This window comes from Bidens hawaiensis, unplaced genomic scaffold (genome assembly GCF_021521415.1).
Source record: "Bidens hawaiensis isolate Kalapana, Puna unplaced genomic scaffold, B.hawaiensis_p1.1 tig00009076_1, whole genome shotgun sequence".
Classification (NCBI taxonomy): Eukaryota; Viridiplantae; Streptophyta; class Magnoliopsida; order Asterales; family Asteraceae; genus Bidens; species Bidens hawaiensis.
In genome coordinates, this window is record NW_027491666.1 from 803,821 (window position 1) to 819,247 (window position 15,427).

The 15,427-nt window shown below is 37.3% G+C and overlaps 1 protein-coding gene across 1 annotated transcript; it reads right to left on the bottom strand.

Annotated features, from left to right (window-relative positions):
• Positions 1 to 1,981: 1,981 nt before the first annotated feature.
• LOC143531071 (farnesyl diphosphate synthase 2-like) lies at positions 1,982 to 11,366 on the bottom strand. Its single transcript, XM_077026456.1, has 12 exons — positions 11,190 to 11,366; positions 11,061 to 11,085; positions 10,381 to 10,493; positions 10,151 to 10,237; positions 7,883 to 7,999; positions 7,705 to 7,790; positions 7,581 to 7,632; positions 7,411 to 7,506; positions 2,521 to 2,565; positions 2,346 to 2,435; positions 2,192 to 2,263; positions 1,982 to 2,110 (listed from the first exon to the last, which is right to left on the bottom strand). Exons 2-12 carry the CDS (start codon positions 11,083 to 11,085, stop codon positions 1,982 to 1,984), a joined length of 912 nt encoding a protein of 303 aa, XP_076882571.1. The 5' UTR covers positions 11,190 to 11,366.
• Between the last annotated feature and the right edge of the window lie 4,061 nt (positions 11,367 to 15,427).

A 15,427-nucleotide genomic window follows, 5' to 3' on the forward strand; every position in this document is an offset into this window, starting at 1 on the left:
AATACCATTTAGTACCAACACTCATATAACTTAGGATACTAGAAAATAAAAACTCTAGTTTCATCACAACTTTGTTTTCATAAAAATTTATACTTGATTGTCGAGAAAAAAAATCAACGCAACTGCGTTTTATTTTTTTTCAGTTAATGAACATAAGTAATTTTAAATGTATATTACTAGCAAAATTAATCCGCGCGTTGCGGCGGAAATTCAGTCGGTAGTGATTCGTTTTCTTACAGTATCATTACGGTACCATTACTCGATATAGCAACTTATAAAGAGAACAAAAATATTAAAATCTCTCATCGAACAACAAATTGATTGTATTTTTTGGTGTATAAATGAGAGATTGGAAAAAAAAACAAATTATGTGTGATATAAATGAGATAGTATATGCATATTATAATTCTGATATAACTATATATAATGCTTTAAAAATTCTAAATGACAACACTGATAGAATACAATGTTTTAAATATTTGATGTCGCATCTTCTCAAATCAAACAGGTTATGCTAAAATCAAGCTAATTTATAAGTGACCCGTGCATGACAAAAGTTAAGATCATGATGTAAATAATTTGAAAATTGAGTATGAATTTTACTTAAATAATGGTTCAACTAATGTATGCACATCTTGGCATCGTCATTCTCCGACCGAAGAGTATGAAATTGCATATTATATTCACTCAAGTGAAGGCGGTAAATTTCTCCATCATTCTCTGGCGGCGGGAATCGTTTATGGTTCGAGGCCTTGTGACTTTTCGTTGCGGTTCGTGTCGGTAGTTTTTTGGTGCGGTTCATCAACCCCATCGCTCCAACATTCGTTGTTGTGATGGTGATTGGATGCAAATATGTTGGCGGTGGTGCAGATTATGATGGCAGCATCATCTTGTTATGATCGCATCCTTTCACCATGCATGGTAATGGATGGATATGGGGTGGGTGAGGGGATGTATTTATAGGTTTTGAGGGGGTGGCAGTTATTTACAGTTAAAAAGTAGTTATTTAAAAAATTAGAAAGGACACAATGGTTGAGAGAATATAACGTAATGAGAGTGGAAATTTGATTGATTTAATTTAATAAAAACCATGCATCTAATATTCTATTAAAAACCAAATGACATGTAAAATTACAGTTTGTTTTTTCATCCAACTGTATTATAAATGTAAGAATTTGAATTAAAATAAAGGTATTTTAAAAAAGGTTGAAAAGTAGGTTTGCAATGAATTCTAAATGTAGTAGATAGAATATATATATATATATATATATATATATATATAGTATAAATATGAAAAAGAAAATGAAATTTATTATTTCTTTTAAATATTTATAATATATTTATGTTTTTTTTTACTTTTCTTTTATCATTTCCGTTTGCAACATTTTCAAGTTAAAAAACAAGGATAAAGTAATTAAAAATAAAATAAATAATAATAGAAAAATAAATTTTTTCATCTTATTAGAGTAGTATTAGTGATGATACAGTTAATTTAATAATAATAACAATATATTATTTTTCAACCTTTTTTTTCGTCTATATTACTTGAATTAAAATTTATTTTTACAAAAAAAAAATTGAGTTAGAAAAGCAATGTTGTTTAAAAAAAACATATTTTGATAAATAGTTTTCAAAATCTCTATTTTATTAATTACTTTTTCCCTACACCCCATTTTAAAAAATAAAAACACTGTAACAGAGTTTGGATTTCATATAAGAGAGATTTCATTAAGTTTTTGAGTTATATTTTTTTATACAGAGTTTGGATTTCATAGTAAAGCAAAGTTTTAGTGTTTAGTTAGGTTGAAAAATGAGTAACAAAAATAACAATATATTATTTTATCGACATAACATAACAACAAATTCCAACGATGAATCTGAAACTTACTGAAATACACATGAAAATAATACATAGTAACACACACTTTGAGATCATGTAGTCAACATCTTATTCATTTTATTAAACTTGTAACTAGCTGACCTACTTTTGCCTCTTATGTATCCTTCCCAAAAAAGATTTCAGTACTTCTTGCAATGCTTTGTTTGAGAGAGATTCAATTGATTTCATCAACTCATCATGAGTGTTATTCTCATAATCATCATAGACACCCTACAAAAATACAATAAACAGAGTAGGAGAAATTTCATGGTAGTCCATTATACAAATAAACATGAAAAAAGCATAAAAAACCTGAAGGTTGAGAGTATGGTATAGTTCCTTCACTTTCATTACCTTGGTCGGATCCTTTCTCCCATAATTTTCCTATAAGTTTTAACCAAGAGTAAGAAAATGCAAGATAGATGTACATGGTTGAAAAATATACGAAATGTTTGTTCATGGTTACGTTTAGAATTTTCTTTTGCTCCTCATTGGCAAGGTCCAATGCTTTCACAACCAACCACGAGCACTTAAAGTTTTCTATATCTGTTCCATCCTGTTTATTATAATGCAGCAAAAGAGGGTAAGTTTTGGTTCCTTAATTAACAAGGCATGACCATGATAAGTGATCATGGACTAACCTTTCCCATCACCTTAGGATCACCATAAGCGTCGATATAATCGTCCTATAATTAGCTCACATGTTATCATCAAACAGTTACAAAACTGTTGGTTAATGCATAGCTTGGTCACAAAGGAACAAAGTTAGTGGAAAGTGAACGTGGGAATCAACCAAAAATAGATTGTGGAGAACATGGGTTACAAGCTACGTGAGTTGTCTTTTAATATTTTGTTTTTTTCCTATTTAAGCAAAGTGTCAGATTGCTTTTCTTATTATGCAACTTCTCCAATTCAGTATTTTCCTTTCCTTGTAATCGTTTGAAGTTGAGAAATAAACACAGAAAATTGTCCCTTGTTCTTGTTTTACTGTTGATAACCTTTCATTTGGTATCAGAGCGATCAAGGTTTATGCCCAAATACCCGAAGTTTAACATGTCTGTCGTAAACACAAATGTTGCAGCCCCAAAAGAAGCCAGTTCAATTTCATTGCAAATACCTACCCTAAGCGCTACAAACTATACCACATGGTCCATCAAGATGGAAGATGTCATGGATGCCCACGGGTTGTGGGATTCAGTCGAACCTCAGGCCGGTACGGCCGCTGACGAGAAGAAGAACAAAACAGCCTGAGCCTTCATTTTTCAAGCAATTCCCGAAGACGTCTTATTGCAGGTCGCAAAGTAGAAGACGGCGAGTGAAATTTGGAAGTCGTTGAAGACTCGGTACTTGGGTGCTGAACGAGTGCAGAAGGCGCGTCTGCACACACTCAAGCGAGAGTTCGACTCATTGAAGATGAAAGACGGTGAAGGCATTGATGACTTTACCGGGAAATTAAGTGGTATGATTTCCAAATTCAGTAGCCTTGGTGAGACATTGGAAGAGAATGTACTCGTAAGGAAATTACTTGATTCAGCCCCCGAAAAGTATCTTCAACTTGTTGCTTCTATAGAACAATGTTCGGACGTTGATTCGATGTTGTTCGAGGAGGCTATTGGTCGGCTAAAGGCGTACGAGGACCGGCTGAATCAACGAAAAGTGAACGTATCGGGATACAATGGCTTGTTGTTTGCTCGAAACTACGGTAAACAAACCCAAAAGGGAACTAGGAGAGGGTTCTCAAGCAGTGGGCGAGGCCGAGGAACGCATTCGGAGAGAGGGGGCCGGAGTGGGTCACGGGGTAGAGGAATGTATCGTGGTAGAGGAGGCCACTAGAGTGGTGGTTTCAGCCGTGACTCGGCTGAGTCAAGTCGTAAACCACGAGACAAGAAACACATTACGTGTTTCAATTGCAACGAACAAGGTCATTTCGCGTCTGAATGTAAGGAAGAGAAGAAAGTTGAGGTGAATTTGGCGGAAAAACAAGAGAAAGACCCGGCTCTTTGGCTAACCATTCACGAACAGTAAGGTTCAATGGTCATGCTGAACGAGAAAGACGTATTTCCTCATATACTTGAACACCCAAATGAAGCAGCACATGAAACCTGGTACCTTGATAGTGGAGCCAGTAATCACATGTCGGGTATGAAGAAGTTGTTTGCAGAATTGGATGATAATGTGTCGGGTCAGGTAAGCTTTGGAGACGGGTCAAAGGTGCAGATTAAAGGCAAAGGTACGGTGTTTTTTGAATGTAAAGACGGTAGTCAAGTGGTGATTCCCAATGTTTACTATATTCCAGCCCTACATAGCAACATAATCAGTTTGGGACAGCTGACCGAAGTCGGATATGAGGTCAGAATGAAACTCGGGTTCTTATGGGTGCTAGATGAAATTGGGAAATTGGTGACCAAGGTGCAGCGGTCCAAGAACCGGCTATACAAGGTGGCTCTCAAGACGATTCAGCCCGTTTGTTTGGCAGTGAAGATGGATGATGAAGCATGGGTTTGGCATGCAAGGGTTGGGCATGTGAACTTTGGTGTTCTTGACTTTATGGTGAAGAAGGGTTTAATCAAAGGAATGCCTAACATACCATACCCGACCCAAGTCTGTGACGGTTGTATGGTAGCCAAACAAACACGAGAGTCATTCCCAAATGAAGCAAGTTGGAGAGCTAGCATGCCCCTAGAACTCGTTCATGCAGACTTATGCGGCCGAAACGAAGAGAGGTAATCGGTATTCCCTATTAGTTGTTGACGATTATTGTCGCTATATGTGGGTTTATGTCATCAAGTCAAAAGACGAGGCACTAGACCTATTCAAACGGTTCAAGAACCAAGTCGAAGGAGAGAGTAGTTATAAAGTCAGAAGGTTACAAACCGATCGCTGGGGCGAATTTAACTCTCATGATTTCAACTTATTTTGTGAACATGAAGGTATAAAAAGGCATAAAACGGCACCGTACTCCCCACAACCGAACGACATAGTCGAGCGCCATAACCGTACAATTCTTGAAGTCACGAGGTCCTTACTGAAATCTATGCATGTGCCAGAAACATTGTGGGGGGAGGCGGTCCGACACGCCGTCTACATACTTAATCGAGTATATAAAACACCGTATGAAGGCTGGAAGGGTCGTATTCCAACCTTGCACCATCTAAAGGTGTTTGGTTGTGTGGCTCATGTGAAGAAGATGTCGCCTCAGTTGACGAAATTAAGTGATCGGAGTTCAAAGATGATGTATCTAGGGGTTGAAGAGGGAAGTAAAATCGTACAGGTTATTTAACCCTAGTTTGATGAAAATTTGTGTGGCACGTGATGCAATATTTGAGGAAAAGAGAAGATGGGTCTGGGATGAAGTCCAAAGGCAGGAGCCCAACGAAAGACCTGGTTGAGCTGTTATCCACTTTGATAATGGCATGTCAAGTGAAGCCCACCACCATATACCTTTACCCTCAGTCAATGAAGACCAACAACCAACTCATATTAACACGCCGTCACCTATCTCCACCTTGAACCAAACATCCTCAGCGGAGAGTCGAAACCAAGAGGTGGGTATTTCCAACTATGATCACACTCCACCTCAAGGTTTTCGAGCATTATCGGAACTTTATGACGAAACCGAACCCATTGAAGAAGACATCGAAGAACTTTTATTCGCCGGGGAAGAACCAACCACGTTCAATGAAGTAGAAACAAGTGATGTTTGGCAGCTAGCAATGAAAAGAGAAATGGAAGCGATCGAGAAAAATGAAACTTGGGTTCTTGTTGATCCGGAAAAGGGACAGAAGGTAATTGGTTTGAAATGGGTATTTAAATTAAAGAAGGATGCTGAGGGTAACACAGTCAAATACAAAGCCCGGTTGGTCGCGAAGGGTTATGTACAAAAGAGAGGGGTCGATTTTGATGAAGCGTACGCACCGGTGGCCCGACTCGAAACCATTCGTTTGCTGTTATCTATGGCAGCAAAAGAGGGTTGGTTTGTACATCATCTTGATGTCAAATCGGCTTTCTTGAACGGAATACTCAAGGAAGATGTGTTTGTTGCACAACCGGACGGGTTCGAAGTAAAAGGGAAGGAACAAATGGTTTACAAAATCAATAAGGCGTTGTACAGGTTAAGGCAGGCGCCTAGGGCCTGGAATGTTCGTCTTGACAAGACACTCAAAGATTTAGCGTTTGTTCGATGTGCCTCAGAACCTGCTGTGTACACTCTTAGGACACCGACATGCACCTTGATTGTTGGAGTGTATGTGGATGACCTCATAGTCACCGGAGCTGATGAAGTTGAGGTACAAAAATTCAAAATCAAAATACAATCTATTTTTGAAATGACAGATCTTGGCAGGCTATCCTATTACCTTGGTATCGAGGTTGAACAAACTTGTGACGGGATCATGTTGAAGCAGTCAGGGTATGCGAAAAAAGTTCTACAAGCAGTTGGGATGTGGAACTGTAACCCGTCACAGCAGCCCACTGAATACAAGTTCAACCTAACTAAAGATGAAGACGGAGTCGATGTAAACCCAACCGAATATCGTAAGATTATTGGTAGCCTCCGGTATCTAATTCATACACGACCGGACCTGGGTTATTCAGTTGGGGCAGCTAGTAGATATATGGAGAAGCCAAAAGAAAGTCACCACGCAGCTGTGAAACAGATACTAAGGTAATGTTAATTTCGGTTTAAAATATTCAAGGGGAGGAGACGGGAAACTGGTCGGGTTTAGTGACAGCAGTCACGAATCAGATTTGGATGATCGAAGGGGAACAACGGGTACTGTTTTCTACTTCTCGGGAAGCCCGATAACTTGGTTATCGCAAAAGCAACGAACCGTGGCTCTTTCCTCCTGTGAAGCTGAGTTTATGGCTGCCAAATCAGCAGTTTGCCAAGCCTTATGGATGAGAAACCTTGTAAGTGAGCTAACAGGTGGAGAAGCTCAAAGAGTTAAGTTATTGGTGGATAACGTGTCTGCAATTGCGTTAATGAAAAACCCGTTCCATCAGCGAAGCAAACATATCATAAAGTATCACTTCATACGCGAGTGCGTGGAGCGAGATCAGATTCAAGTAGAACATGTGAGAGGGAAGCTTCAAAGGGTAGATATCCTAACCAAGGCTTTGGGGAGGATCAAGTTTACTGAGATGAGATCACTGTTAGCTTAGCTGTTACTGAAGTTGGACCAAGTGAACATTAAAGGGGAGATTGTTGTTTAATGCATAACTTGGTCACAAAGGAACAAAGTTAGTGGAAAGTGAACGTGGGAATCAACCAAAAATAGATTGTGGAGAACATGGGTTACAAGCTACGTGGGTTGTCTTTTAATGTTTTGTTTTTTTTCCTATAAAAGCAAAGTGCCAGATTGTTTTTCTTATTATGCAACTTTTCCAATTCAGTATTTTCCTTTCCTTGTAATCGTTTGAAGTTGAGAAATAAACACAGAAAATTGACCCAAAGTTTGTTCTTGTTTTACTGCTGATAACCTTTCAAAAACAAGATAAATATATTTTGCAACTTGCAAGCATTAACTCGTTACCTGCACTGAAAAATATATACCCATTTTAACTAGGATGTCTTTCACTTGAACATGGTCGCTCAATTTCTCTCCCCGAATAAGAAGGGCACATGCAATCTTGAAGTAGAGAATCATATTATTCTAACAAAGTAAGTTAAAATGCAATAAGGTAGAGATATCTATCTACTCACTGGAAAGTAAAATGAGCAATAGGAAGTTTTGTACTGAAGAATCCGGAGGTTACTGCAACATAATGCAAAATTGTCCTTTAGAAGACGGAACACATATTAAAAAACAATTAATGTTATCACATACGTAGCTAGAGAAAAGTTTGAGAGATTCGTCTCTCCAATTGTAGTGATCATGTCAATCATCTGTCCGGAGAAGGTTTGATATTCTATCTGCTCATATGAAAACTAGGTGTTTAAGAGTCCTTGTCATAACCACTAACTAATTTAAATCTACAATTCAATTAATACACAAAGAAACAAACCTCACTAAAGAGTTCTAGTAGGTCCAAATAATAATTCTTTCCTTTGAAATATTTTTTTAAAATTATTGCAGTATGGTTGCGAAGAATAATGCCATCATTTGCAGCAATCATCCCAACCTACATAAAAAAAATCATGACTAAGTATTTACTTCATCAATTGAATACTTATAACTGATAAAGATAAATATCAAGTTGGCGGTAATTTCCTAGCAACCCACAAGACGGTGGAGATTGATGGGATTAAGCAAGTTTGCCAAATTCTTATATGTTAGGATTTTTTTTTGTTATGATTTGTTTCTTGTAAACCAAGAATAGGATTTGGATATATACACACACATACATATATACATACATGCATACGCCAGTCATGGTTATGCAAGAGAGTGTTATAATTGAGGGTTTTTAATTGAGTTATATTTTCCTTTATTATAATAAAGTGAGTTCACCAAATATTGTGTGTTTATCTTTTTGTGTTCTTGATATTGATCCAATCCATAAATTGGTATACGAGCCTTAACCAAGAGCATGTTCAAGAAGCCAAAAAAGCGGATCAAAACTCGATCAAGAAGACGATCAAAACCGGATCAAGATCTCAATCAAGAAGCTTATTGATCAACGAACCGAAACGAATAAGCCGAGCAATAATCTAGCAATCAAGAATCCGATCAAGATCAATTCAAGAACTGGCGATTGACTTATCAAAGTTGTTTCAAATTTAAGCAGGAGGTTAGAATGATATGGGTCAAGACTCAAGAGTCTAATTAGTAACCAGAAGACTCCTTCCGTTGCAGCAGCCAACTTCTCAAAAAGATTAGCTACCAGAAGAGTATACTGTCTTCGTAAAAATCTACTGCGTCAAGCCGCTTAAATTCGCCATGGCTCGACCAGGTTAGCGACCAGACGGTTAACGCAAATTTCAATGGGAACGCAAGGAACATGTTCAATAAAAGTTGTAAGCGAAGTGTCAAAGAAAGTGATCCGACTAGGAGATTCGAAGAATTGATGGTGATCAAGTGAAACCTGCAAAGAGTAACAAAAATTCAACATCGCTTCAATATCTGATGTCTACTTGGTTAACTACACCATTTGGGGGATGCGAATCCAAAAATAATTTAAAGTTTATGAAGAATTACCACATTGAAATTCAATCCTGTTTCAATCTGCCTTTCCTGGTTCAGTTTTGAAGGAGTCAAAGCTAGTCAAGAAATGTCTTAACAAGATCCCTTAAAAATGTTTGTGGGATACGATAGCAGATGTGGGTTGCCATCAAAGCTCATCACCTAGGCACAGATATACGAACAGGTTGTGGATATGAAATCCATCGAGTTTGTTTTGGGGGTGTCTGAAAGCATACGTAGAACGTATAAAAGACGAGGATACTCAAGATGACAGCCAAGGTAACGAAAAGTTTACTAAAACCAACCCTTTTACTAATAACCAGAACTGTAATACGTAAAGAGGGCGAGGCAGGGACAAAATTGGAGGTCAAGATCGAGATGATGAGGACCAAGATGGAATTCATGACTGAGATTATGGTGATGATCATGGATCAAAGAACATCAGTGAAAGGAGAACCAATGATATACAAAGGGTAAATAAGGATGATCAAAGATTCAAGGTTATCGGTCTGACAAATTCGGACACTTCGCTTCTGCTACTTGTCATAATTGAAAGAAAAAGTTAGAATCAACAAACATGACTGAAACCGTACCGATGATGTGGATCCATCTTTGTTTATGATGAGGGATGCGACCAAGAGAGAGTTTTACTCAATGAATAAAATTTAATACCAAGACGTTTTGAGACTGCCAATGGAGAAAGACATTAGGTATGTTAACAACCTTGCATCAAATAATATGATGGGTAATCAAGCTTACTTCTGGGAACCCAATAAATCGGTAATGGGCAAGGTAATGTTTGGAGATGGATCTTGTATTAACATACGATGAAAGGGGTTAGAATTGCCGGAAGGGAAAACGGTGGAGCATTGCCAGTTGACCGACGTTTACTACTTACAAAGCCTCCATAGCAATATCATAAGTCAGTTTAGTCAAGAAACAGAACGTGGACGCGATCGACGTTCACATGAAAAATGATTTGCTAACAATTAATTATGATACTAGTAAATCAATGATAAACACACAATTAACAATTAGTAACAATTAACAATTAATTAATTGGATGTCAAGTCTCCATAGAAAGTGCATATATGAGTTGTGGTTCTACAGAAAACAAAGTGATTACAAAGTTTTAACATATTAGTCATACCTGAGGTTGTCTAAACCAACATGGTTGTCCTCTACGTGTATGGGAGTCATCGACTAAATCATCAACTACAAGTACACTTGCATGAAGCTGCAAGCATGCATCATAAGAGGAAGGGTTGAGGTTCTCAAGCAAGAGAACTAAGTTAATACTTAGATATTACATATACTCGAATATATAGAGTTTCTTAGCAGGCACATTTTTAATCAAGTGTTTATGCTGTTATTAGTTACCCATTCAGTGCACCAACCAAGGGCACAAGCAAGAAAAAGTTCATCATCAGTAAGTTCTTCTCCTTTAAGTAACTTGTACGTGTCAAGTAAAGATCGGGCTCGGTTAAGCTTTCCTGAATACATCACATTTTAAGACAACCAGCCAACTAATACCCATTTACGAAAGCTTGGTTAAGCTCGTCTTAGAAAGGATACGATAAGGAACTGATAACTCATATAATAAATCCGTATATGCCCCACTAGGAATCAGCGGTGGAACCAACATATTTAAACAAGAGGGTCCAATATTGACCTTCAATGGTGATTGTGTAGATTAGTTACTCTAGTCTTTGTATCTTAAAATCATTTTTTGATTATTACACTTTCAAAAATTTGTAAAAAAACATATTGGTTTGAGTTTTGATATATATATATATATATATATATATATATATATATATGTGTGAGAAGATTTTTATTGAAATTAACAACTTTTATAAAAACCATTTTAGACCAATAAAAAAACTCTTTCAACCAGCCACTTTTTTTTGGGTAATAACTACTAAGTAATGCTTAAGCAACCTGTTGATATCATATTAAACTTCTCCCAGTTTAAGTTTTTTTATAAAAGTTTGATCGAACGTATTTAACATTTTAACCGCTTTTGTTCCGTGTCAGAACGAGTTTGAAACAGATTTTACCTCCAGGTACGTTGTAGTCAATCATCTGCGTAAAAAAATCAAATACAAAATTAATTATAAGTATAATAGTAGTAGATTCTTGCTAAGGGGTCGATCTTACAAATATGTATGTCATGAATCAATGTGTACCTGGTCGACCCACTGACGAGAAATGTCATCGAACTCAAACGAAGGATCGTTCAATATGCTGGATTTCAGAGAATCATAAACTTCCAATAGTTTAGGGTCTCGATTAATGCTGCTTGTTGACGTAGATAGAGACACATGATCCCTATCAGATGCTTGTGTACGATACTTGACCACTTGTTTCCCAAGCACAAAGGATACTCCAGTCGGCTGAGAAGCCCATTTCGATGAAAGACTCTTTATCGCCCTGAAACATGTATAAATATATCATTAGGCTTCTAGTACACTGATAGGCCGGATTCAACAAGCAATCTTTAAAGTATAACAAGAGTTAGTTAACTATTACTTATTAGAGAATAATGCCATAACAGTAGGATGGGTGAGAGAAGGATCGAGGTGGATGTTGCTTTTATACATGTAAAAACACATGACATGCCTGTCTCGATCAAAGGTGTCGTCTTGGTTTAGTGAAATCTAATGAGTTAATTATACGAAACAATAGAAAAAACAGAAAATAGGCTTGTCATGGGTTGGTGTAATCTTATGAGGTATCTACACGAAATAATAGATATTATATAAATTCAGAGTCACTAAAATCAGCGAGACAAAAAAAATTACATAATAATAATAATAATAATAATAATAATAATAATAATAGCTGTTTGACTAACTAATTAATCAGTAGGATGGGTGAGAGAAGGATCGAGGTGGATGTTGCTTTTATACATGTAAAAACACATGACATGCCTGTCTCGATCAAAGGTGTCGTCTTGGTTTAGTGAAATCTAATGAGTTAATTATACGAAACAATAGAAAAAACAGAAAACAGGCTTGTCATGGGTTGGTGTAATCTTATGAGGTATCTACACGAAATAATAGATATTATATAAATTCAGAGTCACTAAAATCAGCGAGACAAAAAAAATTACATAATAATAATAATAATAATAATAATAATAATAATAATAATAATAGCTAGGTTTGTAACCGCGTTCGTGGTTGTGCGTTAACGTGAATTTGGTTAGTATGGTTTAAGTTATTAACAATATCGTCATTCAATTGAAAAATTAATGTGTCTACACATAAGACAATAGTGACACTCATATACCTTATAATAAAAAACCAACATATTTAAAAAACATATACAAATTATTAAAGCGACACGAATTTGATTGGTATCGATTAGGTTCGTTACAATACTGGAACCTTATGTGCATACAAAAGTTATTCTCGCTGAGTAAGTTCTACCTTTACTATATTACTCATACAATTTGGTTAATATACTTAAGTTGTTCTCGTGCATAAGGCACAAAACATAAACATTGTAAAATACTTAACTTTACAAAACATGTCTAAAGTCAAGCAATCTAATCTATCTACACTACTAATACACTGACTGTGACAAGGCCTGTGTCACTAACATTTACAATTGCAATTACCGACACACACCATAAACGCGTTTCCTAAATTGAGTGCCAATACGAAGGGCATAACTGTGAGCCCATTCAAGGGGCCTAAAATGGGTGACGTACGAGGGGCCTAACCGTGAGCCCATTCAAGGGGCCTAACCAAGGGTGCTAGTACGAGGGGCTAACTGTGTACCCATACAAGGGGCCTACCTAATAATATACTGACTGATTTAACACATACAACTTAATAACATCAACTTTACACTCACATTATCGTATGCACATCACTCCAAATTTATATATATAAAGGGGACGTAGAACTCACCTGATCACTGATAATCTACTCGAACGAAGTCGTCTAAACTGAAACAGTCGTTGCACAATTTGTATAAATATTAACAAGCGAAAACTCATCACACAATGCAAGTGTCACTATATATAAAGTGTCGCCGAAACTATCGCGAGAACTGTTGCCTAACTTTCGATATATCTTAATGACGCATGTACTAATACATGGACATTAGAAAGTATCACTGCTAGTCTAAGAAACACTAGACTGTTCCATGGACATTAGAAATAGTTACCTAGGTAATAATAAGACACTTTTTTACTATTTCTTGATGGGTTTTCAGGTTATTTCCAGATCCCGGTCACCCACGAGGATCAGGAAGACACTACGGCACCTTCACGTACAAGCGTATGTCTTTCGGATTATGTAATGCTCCGGCTACTTTCATCGATGGATGGTGGCGATTTTCTAGTATATGATCGACACTTACATGGAGGTCTTCATGGATGATTTTTTCGGTGTATGGGGACTCTTTTGATCACTGGTTGGATAATCTAGAGAGGATGTTGAAGTGATGCATAGAGAAGAAGTTGATGATGAACTAGGAGTAGTACCACTTTATGGTGACTAAAGGCATGGGGCTCGGGCACAAGATTTCACGAAACGGTATTAAAGTGAATAGAGCTAAATTCAACACCATCAATAGATTTCCTCCAATAACTAATGTGAAATTTGTTCGTAGTTTTCTCGGGCATGTAGTGTTTATCGTAGGTTCATCAAATATGTCTCAGAAATCATCAGTCCCATGACACAGCTTCTGAAGGACATCACATTTGATTTTGATGTTGATTGTCTGAAGGCACTCGAGTTTCTCAAGGTGCGGTTAGTTAGCGCCCTTATCTTAGTAGCACCCATTGGAGCTTACCCTTCGATCCATGTGTGACGCCAGTGGCTTTGTAGTCAGGGATGTTCTAGGAGAGTAGAAGGAAAAGCACTTGAAACCTATCTACTACACGAGCAAGACCCTCAATGATGCTCAAGAGAACTACATGATTACCGAGAAGCATCTTCTAGCAGTCGTCTTCGCATTTTTTTCCTGTCCAAAACCATCATTTACACTTTACACTGATCATGCGGCATTGCGATACCTTTTCGATAAGAAAGACGTCAAACCTTGTCTGATACGATGGATTCTTTTGCTTTCTGAATTCCACATTGAAATAAAAGACAAGGAAGTAGCTGAGAATGTTGTTGCGAACCACTTATCACGTATGGAGGATCCGAAGAGAGAGTAGATTAGAGAAGATGCCATCGAGGATAAATTTCCCCACGAGTCATTAATGATGATGAGAGCGAGATTTGAGATAAAGTCGGTCTTGTACGTGAGTGTTGAAAAAGAGGGTTGTCATGGTTCTCCAACATTGAAAATTATATGGAAGAAATTTTTATGATCAATGGCTTGACGTATCATCTAAGAATGAAGTTCTTCGCAGATGCAAACCAATATATATGGGATGCACCGTATTAGTTTCATGTGTGCGCCGATTGAGTGTTGCGGAGAAGTGTGAGTAAGGAAGAGGGTCAGGATATTTGAAAACATTTTCACGAGGGTTTTACTGGAGGCCACCATGGTCCTTCTTCCACCGCTAAGAAATTTCTAGATCTTGGCTTCTATTGGCCAACAGTTTTCAAAGGCTCACACGAACTCGTGAGACGGTGTGACTCATGCCAGCGCACTTGTAATATTTCTTCCCGAAATGAGATACCCCAAAACCCTATCTAGGTTTGTGAGGTTTATGATGTTTGGGGATTCTATTTCATGGGCCTGTTTCTTCTTGAGGGAACCGATACATTCTCCCGGTTATCGATTATGTTTCTAAGTTGTTTGAGGCTCAAGCCTTGCCCACTAACGACGCATGAGTTGTAGTGTGATGCTTGAAAATATTGTACTATCGGTTTGGTACTCCCAAAGCCATGATTAGTGATAGGGGCACACATTTTTGCAATGCCCAGATAGAAAAGACGTTGGCACGACATGGGGTCACCCATTGGTTGTCCACCTCATATCACCCCACAGATGAGCGGAGATTGCAAACTGCGAAGTTAAATGAATTTTTGAAAAATCTGTTGGTAAGAACCGAAAAGATTGGTTTGACAAGTTAGATGATTCGTTATGGGCTTTCAAAACCGCATTTAAAACACCTATAGGGACTATAAGGCCCCGAACCTGGGTGCCCTACTTAGCGTTGGGTTTACACATGAACTCAATTAAATACAACGGAAGCAAGTACGATATATAACGGAAACTAAAAACTTTACATAAATATCTTCTTCTTCTAAACTACTCTTCGTTATGGATAGCCTCGTATGCACTTCAAACTCACCACATCATCTATAATACCTGCATGCATACTAAAAGTCAATTATACTCTGAGTGAGTTCTAGTTTACGTAATCGATAGGTTCTTCTTTTTCAATCTTTTCATAAAACATGATTCATAATAATATCAATTATCACAAACATTTATACATAGCTTAACATTA